Source organism: Lepisosteus platostomus, chromosome 9 (assembly GCF_059453375.1).
Source record: "Lepisosteus platostomus isolate fLepPlt1 chromosome 9, fLepPlt1.hap1, whole genome shotgun sequence".
NCBI lineage: Eukaryota > Metazoa > Chordata > Actinopteri > Semionotiformes > Lepisosteidae > Lepisosteus > Lepisosteus platostomus.
The window spans coordinates 1341747-1356382 of NC_142619.1; the positions used below are offsets into that span (position 1 = coordinate 1341747).

The window sequence follows — 14636 nt, forward strand, 5'->3', positions numbered from 1 at the left end:
CAACTGGTCCCTGTTTTTTTTTTCTGTTTTAATTTATTTTTAGATACAAATAAACGAAATGCGACAGACGAGGGTATACACATTCAGGTGTCGCAACAAGACAGCACAGAGGCCAGGTCCAATGAGGGAAACAGGACAGGCGGCCAGTGTGAACGTCATCAGCAGGACAGAGGGTGGGCGGTGTCAGGGGTGTCAGCGCATCCGAAACCCGGGATCAATCCTTCCTCACCACCACCCGCTTGTCCCTCGGTACCCCGAGAACTCCGGCAGGGCTCCCCACTGACGCAGGCTGGTCCCCTCCAGGCGCGGTCCGCAGGTCCTGCTGGAGAGGCGTTCATCATAACCTAGAAGAACGCACAATCCCTAAAATATAATATATATATATGCACAAAAGGAACAAGTAACAGGTTTATTCCATGCTGAGAAAAAGAAGAAAGAGAACAGAACGTTTCGGCCGTGGAGCCTTCTTCAGGGGTGAAGAAGAAGGTCACACATGAAGAAGGCTCCACGGCCGAAACGTTATGTTCTCTTTCTTTTTTCCCCAGCACGGAATAAACCTGTCACTTGTTCCTTTGCAGCCTACGCATGCTGACAGCTCCCCACCTGAACTATATATATATGTTAGCAATATATAAAATATATCACAGCATACATACTAGCTAGATTACACCCTAAACGGAACAGCAAGGCCATAAAAGCAATAGATGGGCAATGGGGGGAAAATGAGTGTAAGTAGCATTCGAAATAATTATGTTTTTTACTAATATCAACACAATTCAGAATCACCGGTGAAGGTGTAGGAACTAAATAATCTTCCAGCAACTCGCGGGTTAATACGGCACTGGGACAGGAGGAGGGGGGTGTGTGCCAAATCCGGAGCTCCCATTGGCTGTGTGGCTATCAGGGACGTCACAGGAGAAGGGGAAGGGGCGAGGGCGGTGATTGGCCGAGCGCCCGCGAGTGTGGTGACGTCCTGCCTGCTGATTGGACCGTCCCCTGCGGGTGCACGTCGCCAGCGTGTCCCAACTAACACACGCCGCGTGTGGTGGCGCGCCGCCCGCCCGGGAGAGGCGTCTGTCGGGCAGCCGGACGTGATTTGGGAAGTAGAGGCAGGAATTTCGCTTCCCAGACGAGGGGGTAGCTGTGGCGCACCTCTGATTTCGGGCGGTAACTACAGCTCTCACCTCTCTGGGAAGGTCTTACTCTCTCAGAACGCAGCTTCACTGGGCAGGAGAAGTAGGGCCCCCCCGATCCCCAGCCAGCGGTTTACACACCTGCTCTTTGTGCGTGGAAGTGAGTGAGTGTAGTATATGACACTCCTGATCCCAATGTACATCACACAACCCCTACTGGGAGACGTACTGCGATCATTCTGCACCAGTGACCCCACCTGGGAGACGCACAGTGATCATTCTGCACCAGTAACCCCACCTGGGAGACGCACAGTGATCATTCTGCACCAGTAACCCCACCTGGGAGACACACAGTGATCATTCTGCACCAGCAGACCCACCTGGGAGACGCACAGTAATCATCCTGCACCAGTAACCCAGCCTGGGAGACGCACAGTGATCATTGTGCACCAGTAACCCCACCTGGGAGACGCACAGTGATCATTCTGCACCAGTAACCCAGCCTGGGAGACGCACAGTGATCATTGTGCACCAGTAACCCCACCTGGGAGACGCACAGTGATCATTCTGCACCAGTAACCCCACCTGGGAGACACACAGTGATCATTGTGCACCAGTAACCCCACCTGGGAGACACAGTGATCATTCTGCACCAGTAACCCCACCTGGGAGACGCACAGTGATCATTGTGCACCAGTAACCCCACCTGAAGAGGCACAGTGAGCATTGTGCACCAGTGGCCCCACCTGGGAGACACACAGTGGTCATTCTGCACCAGTGACCCCACCTGGGAGACACACAGTGATCATTCTGCACCAGTAACCCCACCTGGGAGACGCACAGTGATCATTCTGCACCAGTAACCCCACCTGGGAGACGCACAGTGATCATTCTGCACCAGTAACCCCACCTGGGAGACACACAGTGATCATTCTGCACCAGCAGACCCACCTGGGAGACGCACAGTAATCATCCTGCACCAGTAACCCAGCCTGGGAGACGCACAGTGATCATTGTGCACCAGTAACCCCACCTGGGAGACGCACAGTGATCATTCTGCACCAGTAACCCAGCCTGGGAGACGCACAGTGATCATTGTGCACCAGTAACCCCACCTGGGAGACGCACAGTGATCATTCTGCACCAGTAACCCCACCTGGGAGACACACAGTGATCATTGTGCACCAGTAACCCCACCTGGGAGACACAGTGATCATTCTGCACCAGTAACCCCACCTGGGAGACGCACAGTGATCATTGTGCACCAGTAACCCCACCTGAAGACGCACAGTGAGCATTGTGCACCAGTGGCCCCACCTGGGAGACACACAGTGGTCATTCTGCACCAGTGACCCCACCTGGGAGACACACAGTGATCATTCTGCACCAGTAACCCCACCTGGGAGACACACAGTGGTCATTCTGCACCAGTGACCCCACCTGGGAGACACACAGTGATCATTCTGCACCAGTGACCCCACCTGGGAGACGCACAGTGATCGTTACCAACAGCCCTGTGACGCTCCGTGGCCAGGCAGTGAGGATCTCATCGGAAGGAAGTCACCTCCTCCAGCCCAGGGTCTCCGGTCACCACCCCAGCGTGCTGGACTGGAAAGTCTGCTCCAGGCGGGAGAGCTCCCCCTGCTGGTCCAGCCAACACCTAACACCTCTTCCAGCAGGAGCCCAGAATCCCCTGCAGGTCTCCAGTCCCAGCAGGGACCAGGCCGGGCCCTGCTGAGCGCCGAGGAACAGAGCAGGCCGAGGTCCAGACCACTGCAATCTCACGCAGGCCTGGATACACTGATCTCCAGTCCCTGCTTTGGATGGGAAGCGTGTCCCTTTCGCTGCAGTGTGAGACGTTTACTGGGACATTCAGTCCGTCTGCCGAGACCGATCCGGATGCTCTTTCATGCCTTAAAATACCTTATACCCGGTTACCTGAAACTGTGTCGACTAGTGTCCAGGATGGGACAATTGTACAGTCCCATCATCAAGGGCATCTAGTCTGACATGTAGTGAAATATTTTGATAAGGATTCTGAAAGAAAACCTGCCTTCAGTCACAGTGTTATTTCTGGTTTCTTTATTTCCTTTCAGACTCTGTCAATTACTAGTAACCATGACAACAGCCCTGCCTCCTCTGCTTCCTGATTGGCTCCCTGAGAGAAGGCCCCGGGTGACGGCTGGCTTCTGCCGCCTCATTGGCCGATCTGACTCTTCTGGCCGTAGTTGAGCTCCGCCCCCCCGCTCAGCGGCAGGTCCACACCGGTGCAGAAGCAGGCGTCGCTGGCCAGGAAGAGAGCAGCCAATCCGCACTCGGCAGCTGTCCCCATCCGGCCAATCAGCTGTGAGGACAGCACACTCATCGTGAGGCACACTTTACTGACATCTTGTAACAGTGCTGTAGTGTCCAGTGTGTCTGTATTAACCTCTCTCTCTCAGTGCAGTGTTAATGTACTGTAGTGTCCAGTCAGTGTGTCTGTATGAACCCCTCTCTCTCTCAGTGCAGTGTTAATGTACTGGAGTGTCCAGTCAGTGTGTGTGTATTAACCCCCTCTCTCAGTGCAGTGTTCATGTACTGGAGTGTCCAGTCAGTGTGTCTGTATGAACCCCTCTCTCTCTCAGTGCAGTGTTAATGTACTGGAGTGTCCAGTCAGTGTGTCTGTATTAACCCCTCTCTCTCTCAGTGCAGTGTTAATGTACTGGAGTGTCCAGTCAGTGTGTCTGTATGAACCCCTCTCTCTCTCAGTGCAGTGTTCATGTAATGTAGTGTCCAGTCAGTGTGTCTGTATGAACCCCTCTCTCTCTCAGTGCAGTGTTCATGTACTGGAGTGTCCAGTCAGTGTGTCTGTATTAACCCCTCTCTCTCTCTCAGTGCAGTGTTCATGTACTGGAGTGTCCAGTCAGAGGGACATCCTACAGTGCCACTTGCCTGAGCATCTTCTCCTGCTCTGATAGTCGAGGCAGAGTTTTCAGACTGAGCAGCCAACTCTTCCCACAGTGGTGTCCATATGTTTCCTGGAGAGATACTGAGAAAAACAGAATGACAGGCTTATACACACACACTACAGTCACACTGCACTGCACAGAGAGAGAGAGGCACACCTACTCACCAGTTCACTCTCACTTTGTACTGACTCTCATCAATAGCCATGGCTTTAGTCATGGCAATGATCGCCCCCTGTTGGGAAAGAGGCTGAATTACACTCTGTACTGGAGAAGGTGAGAGTCATGTCATGAGATTAACGTATCCCGCATACAAGAAACCATTAGGGCCTAATAATAATAATAATAATAATAATAATAATAATAATAATATTTAGAAGCAGCTGTACCTTAGTGGCCACATAGGGCACAGCATGTTTCTGTCCAATGGAGGCGACGAGACTGGACATGTTCACAATGTTACCCTCTGTCCTTCGGAGGTGAGGCAGCGCGTACTGGGAAACACACACACGCCCACAGGAGGTGGTCAGTACCCTCCTGCACACTGCAGTCCGTCTAATCTCTCTCCTTGTCAACCTGTCAGTCATACCTTCGCTGTGAGGAAGTAACTGATGAGATTGAAGTTCAGGAGCGCCTGAAATTCTTCGGCACTGGTCTCATCAATGGGTTTGTGAGGAGGATCTGAGAGACATTAAGAGAGGTTAATACACACACACTGACTGGACACTCCAGTACATTAACACTGCACTGAGAGAGAGAGGGGTTAATACATACACACTGACTGGACACTCCAGTACATGAACACTGCACTGAGAGAGAGAGGGGTTAATACACACACACTGACTGGACACTCCAGTACATGAACACTGCACTGAGAGAGAGAGGGGTTAATACACACACACTGACTGGACACTCCAGTACATGAACACTGCACTGAGAGAGAGAGGGGTAATACACACACACTGACTGGACACTCCAGTACATGAACACTGCACTGAGAGAGAGAGGGGTTAATACACACACTGACTGGACACTCCAGTACATTAACACTGCACTGAGAGAGAGAGGGGTTCATACAGACACACTGACTGGACACTCCAGTACATGAACACTGCACTGAGAGAGAGAGGGGTTCATACAGACACACTGACTGGACACTCCAGTACATGAACACTGCACTGAGAGAGAGGGGTTAATACAGACACACTGACTGGACACTCCAGTACATTAACACTGCACTGAGAGAGAGAGGGGTTAATACAGACACACTGACTGGACACTCCAGTACATGAACACTGCACTGAGAGAGAGAGGGGTTCATACAGACACACTGACTGGACACTCCAGTACATTAACACTGCACTGAGAGAGAGAGAGGGGTTAATACAGACACACTGACACTCCAGTACAGTCACTCTAGAGACAGGGACTTACGCCAGCCCGCGTTATTAACAAGACAGTCTATCCTCCCAAAACGATCAACTGCAACATCAATCAGTGCCTAAAGAAGGACAGGGAAGAATGTTATTGCACAATCCCTTGCGAAATGTCACTCCTTCATTGCAGGAGCAGGAACACAGATCCACAAACCCAGAGACCCAGTGCAGACACAAGGACAGATCCACAGACACCCAGACAGACTCTCAAAAAGACCCACAGACACAAGGACAGACCCAGACAGACCCACAGAGACAAGGACAGACCCAGACCGACCCACAGAAAGACACACAGACACAAGGACAGACCCAGACAGACGCACAGAAAGACACACAGACACAAGGACAGACCCAGACAGACCCACAGAAAGACGCACAGACACAGACACAAGGACAGACACCGAAAGACACACAGACACAAGGACAGACCCACAGACACAGGGCCAGACCCAGACAGACCCACAGAAAGACACACAGACACAAGGCCAGACCCAGACAGACTCACAGAAAGACCCACAGACACAAGGACAGACCCAGACAGACTCACAGAAAGACCCACAGACACAAGGACAGACCCAGACAGACCCACAGAGACAAGGACAGACCAGACAGACTCACAGAGACAAGGACAGACCCAGACAGACCCACAGAAAGACACACAGACACAAGGACAGACCCACAGACACTGACAGACTCACCTTGATGTCCTGCTCCTTGGTGATGTCACAGGCGACGAAGTGACACACCCCTGGCCCCGCCCCATTGAGCTCCGCCTCCAGGGCCTGACCCGCCTCCGCTGAGGGAGAGGGAGGAGAGAGGAGGACAGGTGAGGAGATGGAGGAGAGAGGAGACCGAGAGAGTGGAGAGGCAGGAGAGGGAGAGGAGCAGGAGGAGAGTGGAGAGAGGAGAGAGGGAGAGGAGCAGGAGGAAGACAGAGCCATGCAGACGGACCCTGACAGCACGAGCAGCACAGCGGCAGGTGAACTCACCCCCTCTGGCACAGAAGACCACCTTGGCTCCACTGTCCACTGAAACACAGACAGCAGTCAGACCCACAGGCTCAGCTTCTCTCCTCAACCAAGCGCCCTGAGCTCTTACAGGGCTGAGGGAGACTGAACTGGCTGTGATCCCTGATCGAGGACACTCATTCTCACTCGGGTGTGTCAGCACGGACTCGTCCCCACCTGTGGACCTGACTGATAAAAGTCATCAACACTGAACACTGTGGGAGGTGTTCGGTCAGGAACAAGCAGGTTGAGGACAGGCACACGGGTGCTGCAGTGTTGGGGAGCGATGCCCCGGACCCGAGGTGTGCGTGAGACCGAGACCCGAGCGAATGCAGAACCAGCGACCGGCCCAGCGACACCGGGCTGCCCGGAACCAGGGCGGCACACGCCCGGGCTGACCCCAGCGCCCCTGCCCCGCGAACCCCGGCTCTCACCGAACACCCTGACGACGCCGGCGCCGATCCCCTTGGACCCTCCGGTCACGACCACGACCTTGTCGCGATAGCGCAGCGAGCCGCCGGCGGCCATGGCGAGCACGCACACGGGACCCCCGCAGGAGGGCTGGTCGGGGTGCGGAGTCGGGACCGAGTCGGTGCGAGTGCGAGGTTTCTTTCTTTTTTTTCCCTCGTCTTTTTAATCTTTTTAAGCGGAGTCACCCCCCTACTCCGTCCCGTCCGTCTGTCCCCTCGGTCTGCGGAACCGAAAGTTTCGCTGCAGCAAGCGGAAAAAACAAGAAGAAACTCACGAGTTTAGTCAAAAGACCGGCCGCCGAGGCGTCTGGGAAATGTAGTTTTCGCAGCCACTTCCGCGAGCAACGCTTTCTTCCTCCTCCTCCTCCTCCAGGGGAAGCGAGAGGGCGGCGTGTCCATCAGTCAAGCAACACGTACAACCGCCCCCCCCCCACACACACACACGCGCGCCGTGCGTGGGTGCACGTCCCTCCCCTCCGCTGTCCCCGTGTTCTGCGTTGTTCTTCCTCTTGAGACGAGCTCTGGCGACCCCCTGCACCCTGACAGTCCTTTCTCCACCTCTCCACTGAAGCTGTAAATAATTGCTTACACTTACATAGCGCTTTTCTGGACATTCCACTCAAAGCGCTTCACAGGTAATGGGGATCCCCTCCACCATCACCAACTCGCAGCATCCAAGCGCAAATCTCAAGGAGAGTCAATTCTGACTCTCACGACCCCCTTGAATGCAATAGGTTCTGTGATGCGTTATAAATGTGACAGGGTGGTGTGTGTCATACTGCAAAGGATCAAGTCTTCACAGCTGAAGAAAGCTCCACAGCCGAAACGTTGTTTTCCCTCTGTCCCAGCCTGGCATAAACCCGACTTGTTCCCTTGCAGCCTACACATGTTGACAGCTCCCACCTCACCTGTGCTACACTGTACCTGTGCAATGTTTTTCTTTGCATTCTATTGAAATGTACAGGAGTGCTGTGTTTCTATTGCAACTTTCCCTCAAGGGACAAACATATCTTAATCAGATACACCTCGCCCCTCCACTCCCACTCCTGATCTCCACAGCTCTGCCAGCTCCTGGTTTTCAGCCTAGCCAGGCCCCCGGCTGCCCCACTCGAACCCCAACCGGCTTCTGTAAGAGGATTCAGAGCCGAAGAGCCCGAGGCTCGTCCACACCTCGTCTCACACAAACCTACAGCTGGAAAACCACAAGTTCTGCTCACGTACGGTCGATTCAAGTCTCAAGTGATCGGGCTGGTTGGGAACCCAGCACAGGCACTGGTATTCAGCCACTGGAAGGGTACTGGGAACCTGTCATTAACTATGGGTCTGCCGAGCGGCCTGTCGAGGACCGTCTCGCCCTGCCGGGACAGATCCCACAGGGGAGCAGCGAGGCCACGGACACAGCCACACCAGGGTTTGGAAAGAGCTTTTATTGAAACCGGAAACGAGTTCAGGACCGCCGAGCTAAAACTTCTGGAACTGCTTCTTGGCGCCGGCAGCCTTGGTGACCTTCAGGACATTGAACCTCACCGTCTTACTGAGGGGACGACACTCTCCCACTGTGACAATGTCACCCACCTGCACATCCCTGGAGGAGAGAGAGAGAGAGAGAGGGGGGGGTAAATACTGACTGGACACTAACACAGTACATTAACACTGCACTGAGAGAGAGGGGTTAATACAGACACACTGACTGGACACTCCAGTACATGAACACTGCACTGAGAGAGAGGGGTTAATACAGACACACTGACTGGACACTAACACAGTACATTAACACTGCACTGAGAGAGAGGGGTTAATACAGACACACTGACTGGACACTCCAGTACATGAACACTGCACTGAGAGAGAGGGGTTCATACAGACACACTGACTGGACACTCCAGTACATGAACACTGCACTGAGAGAGAGAGAGAGAGAGAGAGAGAGAGAGAGGGGTTCATACACACACTGACTGGACACTCCAGTACATGAACACTGCACTGAGAGAGAGAGGGGTTCATACACACACACTGACTGGACACTCCAGTACATGAACACTGCACTGAGAGAGAGAGAGAGAGAGAGAGAGAGAGAGAGAGAGAGAGAGAGAGAGAGAGAGAGAGAGAGAGAGAGAGAGAGAGAGGGGGGGGTTCATACACACACACTGACTGGACACTCCAGTACATGAACACTGCACTGAGAGAGAGAGAGGGGTTAATACAGACACACTGACTGGACACTCCAGTACATGAACACTGCACTGAGAGAGAGAGGGGTTAATACACACACAATGACTGGACACTCCAGTACATGAACGCTGCCCTGAGAGAGAGAGGGGGGTTAATACAGACACTGATCTGCCCTCTGAGCTGCATCAGCAATGCCGTGAGGCAGTCGTCATCAGAGTCGCCAGGACTAGGAAGACCATCGTGAGAAAGACCATCACCTGCAGCTCAGAGACAGCGAGCCCGAGACCAGCTCGGACAGCGGGGGGCGCTCACCTGAAGGCGGGCGACAGGTGCACAGACATGTTCTTGTGCCTCTTCTCGAAGCGGTTGTACTTGCGGATGTAGTGCAGGTAATCCCTGCGGATCACAATCGTCCTCTGCATCTTCATCTTCGTCACCACGCCTGAGAGAGAGAGAGAGAAGCAGGCCGTGAGCGACCGGCGGACAGCGGACGCTCCCAGCGAGCGACAGCGCTTGACGCTGCTCGTCCCCCAGTTAAACCTGCCTGAAAGCCCTCAGCTCAGAACAGATCGATCCTGGGGGATAAAGACCTGCTGCACACCGGGCAGCCCCCCCTCTGAGGAGGGAGGGGGGTCGTGGTGCATCGGGGCTACTCCACACCGGCAGACGCGGGGTACAGGCGTGTCCCCCTGGAGGACGAGAGAGGCCGGCTGACATCTGGACTGTCAGGGGGACTTCAGGAGGGGAGCAGCTCTGTCTGGGCTCAGGAGGACAGTCCTCTGGGGCTCAGGGGGACTTCAGGAGGGGAGCGGTTCAGTCTGGGCTTGGGCAGACAGTCCTCTGGGGCTCAGGGGGACTTCAGGAGGGGAGCAGCTCTGTCTGGGCTCAGGAGGACAGTCCTCTGGGGCTCAGGGGGACTTCAGGAGGGGAGCGGTTCAGTCTGGGCTTGGGCAGACAGTCCTCTGGGGCTCAGGGGGACTTCAGGAGGGGAGCAGCTCAGTCTGGGCTCGGGCAGACAGTCCTCTGGGGCTCAGGGGGACTTCAGGAGGGGAGCGGCTCAGTCTGGGCTCGGGCAGACAGTCCTCTGGGGCTCGGGGGGACTTCAGGAGGGGACGGTTCAGTCTGGGCTTGGGCAGACAGTCCTCTGGGGCTCAGGGGGACTTCAGGAGGGGAGCAGCTCTGTCTGGGCTTGGGCAGACAGTCCTCTGGGGCTCGGGGGGACTTCAGGAGGAGAGCGGCTCTGTCTGGGCTCGGGCAGACAGTCCTCTGGGGCTCGGGGGGACTTCAGGAGAGGAGCAGCTCTGTCTGGGCTCGGGAGGACAGACCAGGAGTGGCTCTGGGCTGCATCAGTATTGCCATGAGGCAGGTGTCCTCAGGGCCACACAGGCTCAGAAGACCATCGTGAGAAAGACCATCACCTGCAGCCCGGAGACCCACTCCTTGTGGTTGTTGAAGCCGATACCCTGGCTTCTTTCCAGACACAGCTGGATGAGCTCCTCCAGTCAGGACAGGGGGCTATTCCGTACACAGTTCTCCGGGAAGTCCAGACGAGCCCCTCAGATCACTGAACTCCACACAGCGTCTTGCGGATGTTTACTCACCCGACAGGATTCTCCCCCGGATGGACACATTGCCAGTGAAAGGGCACTTCTTGTCAATGTAAGTTCCCTCGATGGCCTGCGGACAAACAAAATAATCTCGTCACCTTCCCAGCGGGCACCCCGATACAGACGGGAGCCCCTGACACAGCACACACGCCCCCAACACTGCCGAGAGTGCTCTACCTGCAAGTGAAACTTCAACAGTACAGCTGAAATATCAACCATACTGCCTAGAGGGACTCAAGGGACTACACTTCTCTTATCTCAAGGTATTTTGGGGAGTTTCAAACTGTGACCGCTTCTCCTGGTTAATTATCTGAATTAAACACCCGCCTAAAATTTAAATCTCAAACTGGATTCGAAACCTGGACTTTAACTTAACCCGGGCTGCATCAGTATTGCCGTGAGGCAGGTGTCCTCAGGGCCACACAGGCTCAGAAGACCATCGTGAGAAAGACCATCACCTGCAGCCCGGAGACCCTCTCCCTGCTCACACAGAGCTTCTGCTGAGGGGTCCAGTCATTCATGATAACTATTCTGCTGGATGTTAATTAATCCCCTCTCTCAGTGCAGTGTTCATGTACTGGAGTGTCCAGTCAGTGTGTCTGTATTAACCCCTCTCTCTCTCAGTGCAGTGTTAATGTACTGGAGTGTCCAGTCAGTGTGTGTTTATTAACCCCTCTCTCTCTCAGTGCAGTGTTAATGTACTGGAGTGTCCAGTCAGTGTGTGTGTATGAACCCCTCTCTCTCTCAGTGCAGTGTTCATGTACTGGAGTGTCCAGTCAGTGTGTCTGTATGAACCCCTCTCTCTCTCAGTGCAGTGTTCATGTACTGGAGTGTCCAGTCAGTGTGTGTGTATAAACCCCTCTCTCTCTCCGTGCAGTGTTCATGTACTGGAGTGTCCAGTGTCGGTATTGACCCCTCTCACCTCTCGGGGGGTCTTGAAGCCCAGCCCCACACTCCTGTAGTAGCGGGGTAGTTTCTCCTTGCTTCCCTCTGCCACCAGAGTCCTCTTCTTGTTCTGGAAGATGGTGGGCTGCTTCTGGTAGGACCTCTCCGTCTGGAATGACAACAGTGGCTCGCGTTAAGAGTCCGGCCCGGCAGTCCAGACACCCCAAGAGCCCCTGACCCGCAGCTAGCTCCCCCCAGAGGTTCAGCGTTTCGGCAGTCTCCCACCCCATATCCACTGAAGGCCGCGGACCCCCGAAGTCCAGACTGACCGCCTCCGGGCTGCATCAGTGTTGCCATGAGGCAGGTGTCCTCAGGGCCACACAGGCTCAGAAGACCATCGTGAGAAAGACCATCACCTGCAGCCCGGAGACCCTCTCCCTGCCCCGAGCCCGGAGTGACCACCCCAGAACCAGAGGAAACCCGGTGAGCCCGGGCCAGGACCGGAACCAGAGACCCACCAAGGGTATTGTTTGAAGTCTCGGTCCTCCTGGGAGCATTCACTGCAAAGAGCGCTGACAGCTGATCTACCACACAAGGTAATACTCCAGTGAGACCAGGGTAAATACAGCACAGTAAAGCCCAGTGAAATCATGGTAAAAGCTCAGTACAGCGTTCAGGTTAAAAACGCTGTAAATTTCTAGCGATATCAGGGTGAAAAGAAACAGCCCTCTATTTTAGGAGGCGTCTCTTAGACGGCACCCATGCAAAAAGGCGATTCTGAGCTCTGGAAAACACAGCGACTTGTCACAGCGCGACCGAGCCCATGTGCGCTGGGCGGGACACCCCCGAGCCCAGCAGGACGAGATACCCGTCCGAGCCAGCACCGGGCAGGGCACGCAGGGTCCGGACAGGCCGGCGGCCCTCGCCCGAGCCGGCACGTCTCCAGGAAACCCAGCCAGGAGAACCCGCACGGTTACTGGGAATAACCCACATCGGCTCCGGGAGGCGACCGGGACCGTCACACGGCAGAGTCCAAACCCACAAGCCCGGTCCGGCGCAGACACAGCCCGGACTGCCCCCCCTCGCATCCTGCGGGCTCGGTCAAACGCGACGCTTGTGAGGCCGCGCATCCCGAACGGGCCCGGCCTACCCCGTCTCGGCCAGCCGCCCCGCACACATTGCTGGAGAGGCAGATGTACGAGACGGCGGAAAGCGGAAAACCCTGAGGCTCTGTGGAGCTCCGAGGACCCTGGTGCTCTCCGGCAGAACTTCCCCTGCACTAATCCAGCCTAACCGGGCGATTCCAGTGGTTAAATGTGCGCTTTCGGCCAGTTTTAATCCCTCCACGCCGCTCCGTCTCTCCTACCTGTGCGTCCGCCATCTTGGACCGTCGAGTAGTAAAAGAGGGCCTCCTTCCGCCGCGCGGGGCCCAAATCCGCCCGGGCCGGACGTGACGTCAGAGCGAGGGCAACGGAAGCCGGCGGAGGATACAATCGGAGGGATCCAGGATGAAGGCTAAGAGGAGGCAGCCATTTCTGGCAAACTGCACTGCGTTGTCATATGCGCCGCAGTTAACACAGAACTCACAATAGATTTTATTTTGAGTTCACAAGGGGTCGAATGGGCAGGTTTCTACGGGACGGCGATCCACGAGCTGCTTTTAAAATCGTCGCCGGGCCATCGCCTGGCGCCATCGCTGACGGAGCAGAGCATGCGCGGTGGTGCGTTCGCCGCGAACTGCTGTACATTAAGATGCTCCTGTCAAGTTTGAGCTAAAATACAGCCCGGATTGGCTGTGTCCCATCTGTTAGTCAGTACAAGGGTGGCATGGTGGCCCTGTGGTCAGCACTGCTGCATCGCAAAGCTGGGTTTCTGGATTGAGTTCCTGGAGTGCTGTCTGTGTGGAGTCTGTATGTTCTCCACATATTGATGTGGGTCTCCTCCAGGCGCTCCAGTTTCCTCCAACTGTCCAGAGACGTGCTGAGGGGTTCACTGGCTCTGGGACACCTGACCCTGGTGTGAGTGTGTGTGTCTGTGTGTGTCCTGTGATGGACTGGCCCTGGTGTGTGTGTGTGTGTCCTGTGATGGACTGGCCCTGGTGTGTGTGTGTGTGACTGGTGTCCTGTCCAGGGTGTACCCTGCCTTGCGCCCATTGAAACTGAAGAAGCAGATAAACGATGGATGAATCGATACAAAGATAGGCAACCTGTAGGCACAGACACCCCGAACAGCGCGCCGACCAGACCCGAAAGCACCACGACCTCGCGCCGGCAGGTCCGATGCCTCCCGGAAACGCAGTGTTTCTTGAGCTCCATCAAGAACCTGAACAACAACAAAGCAAAACACACAATCGGTGCATGAGAAAAATCACCTTCCTGTGCTCAGATCTGTAGTCAGCCCTGGTGACGGACAGTTCCGTGTTTCGTTTTTGGCGTCTGTGTTTCGGGTTCCTTCTGTCCTCTGTTTTTTTTTTTTAATTTCTATTCAATGTGTACGGAATTTACAAATCCAAATACAACTAGAGGAGGAGGAACCAGTACAAGAGAAAATAAGACACAATCGGGGGAAAAAAAACAATTAACTGCCAGAGATAATGAAGTAAATTAGATCACCACATTATTTTTTTTACGTATATCAAAGGTTAACTCGCTTTGGCACTTTTCGGATTTTTATAGAATTAAAATAAATGTTTCCAGTCCATTTGAAAGATTCTCTCCTCTGTTTGTGTCGTCGGATGTCAAGTAAATGTTTTTTTTTTAATTAAACGTATAAAGAATCTACAAATACGACTGCAACCAGAGGATCAAAAACAGGTACAAGAGAAAAAAATACAAACAGATAAAAACATTTAGCCGCCAGAGGTCATGAAGTAAATTATGTGATCAAATTGTATTTTTACACATATCATATGTTTTCGTGCTTTATTATTTCTCAAAAAAATTGTATAGAATTGAAATAGTGTTTCAGCTCCACCTCAAAAT

The 14636-nt window shown here is 54.2% G+C and overlaps 2 protein-coding genes, 1 long non-coding RNA gene and 4 other non-coding genes across 8 annotated transcripts; 1 reads left to right on the plus strand and 6 right to left on the minus strand.

Annotated features, from left to right (window-relative positions):
- Positions 1–3200: 3200 nt before the first annotated feature.
- Positions 3201–7299, minus strand: hsd17b14 (hydroxysteroid (17-beta) dehydrogenase 14). Of its 2 annotated transcripts, XM_088646400.1 has the most exons (9): positions 6956–7295; positions 6504–6542; positions 6213–6310; positions 5513–5579; positions 4668–4759; positions 4468–4572; positions 4246–4313; positions 4065–4161; positions 3201–3477 (listed from the first exon to the last, which is right to left on the minus strand). In XM_088646400.1, exons 1-9 carry the CDS (start codon positions 7047–7049, stop codon positions 3331–3333), a joined length of 807 nt encoding a protein of 268 aa, XP_088502526.1. In that variant the 5' UTR covers positions 7050–7295; the 3' UTR covers positions 3201–3330. The 2 variants fall into 2 exon arrangements, with proteins under 2 accessions (XP_088502526.1, XP_088502527.1); XM_088646401.1 differs by lacking the exon at positions 6504–6542 and having other exon boundaries at positions 6956–7299.
- LOC148654293 (uncharacterized) lies at positions 6265–7280 on the plus strand. The gene is made up of 2 exons (XR_015941354.1): positions 6265–6409; positions 6442–7280. It is a non-coding gene; the product is annotated as an uncharacterized LOC148654293 (long non-coding RNA).
- Positions 7300–8403: 1104 nt separating the features above from the next.
- rps11 (ribosomal protein S11) lies at positions 8404–13152 on the minus strand. Its single transcript, XM_088646416.1, has 5 exons — positions 13022–13152; positions 11693–11824; positions 10765–10840; positions 9476–9605; positions 8404–8576 (listed from the first exon to the last, which is right to left on the minus strand). Exons 1-5 carry the CDS (start codon positions 13034–13036, stop codon positions 8453–8455), a joined length of 477 nt encoding a protein of 158 aa, XP_088502542.1. The 5' UTR covers positions 13037–13152; the 3' UTR covers positions 8404–8452.
- LOC148654295 (small nucleolar RNA SNORD35) lies at positions 9340–9425 on the minus strand. Its single transcript, XR_015941520.1, has one exon. It is a non-coding gene; the product is annotated as a small nucleolar RNA SNORD35 (small nucleolar RNA).
- LOC148654296 (small nucleolar RNA SNORD35) lies at positions 10501–10586 on the minus strand. The gene has a single exon (XR_015941516.1). It is a non-coding gene; the product is annotated as a small nucleolar RNA SNORD35 (small nucleolar RNA).
- Positions 11148–11233, minus strand: LOC148654297 (small nucleolar RNA SNORD35). Its single transcript, XR_015941519.1, has one exon. It is a non-coding gene; the product is annotated as a small nucleolar RNA SNORD35 (small nucleolar RNA).
- LOC148654298 (small nucleolar RNA SNORD35) lies at positions 11991–12076 on the minus strand. Its single transcript, XR_015941517.1, has one exon. It is a non-coding gene; the product is annotated as a small nucleolar RNA SNORD35 (small nucleolar RNA).
- Positions 13153–14636: the final 1484 nt, after the last annotated feature.

What these genes read in the sequence shown, in the direction of transcription:
- hsd17b14 (XM_088646400.1), bottom strand. Translation starts at nt 7,049, where the DNA reads ATGGCCGCCGGCGGCTCGCTGCGCTATCGCGACAAGGTCGTGGTCGTG. An exon ending in CGGCGTCGTCAGGGTGTTCG is followed by an intron (nt 6,543 to 6,955) that starts GTGAGAGCCGGG and finishes TCTGTGTTTCAG; the next exon opens with TGGACAGTGGAGCCAAGGTG. An exon ending in TACAAAGTGAGAGTGAACTG is followed by an intron (nt 4,162 to 4,245) that starts GTGAGTAGGTGT and finishes TGTTTTTCTCAG; the next exon opens with TATCTCTCCAGGAAACATAT.
- rps11 (XM_088646416.1), bottom strand. An exon ending in GCTTCAAGACCCCCCGAGAG is followed by an intron (nt 10,841 to 11,692) that starts GTGAGAGGGGTC and finishes GTTTGTCCGCAG; the next exon opens with GCCATCGAGGGAACTTACAT. An exon ending in CACCTGTCGCCCGCCTTCAG is followed by an intron (nt 8,577 to 9,475) that starts GTGAGCGCCCCC and finishes TCTCTCCTCCAG; the next exon opens with GGATGTGCAGGTGGGTGACA.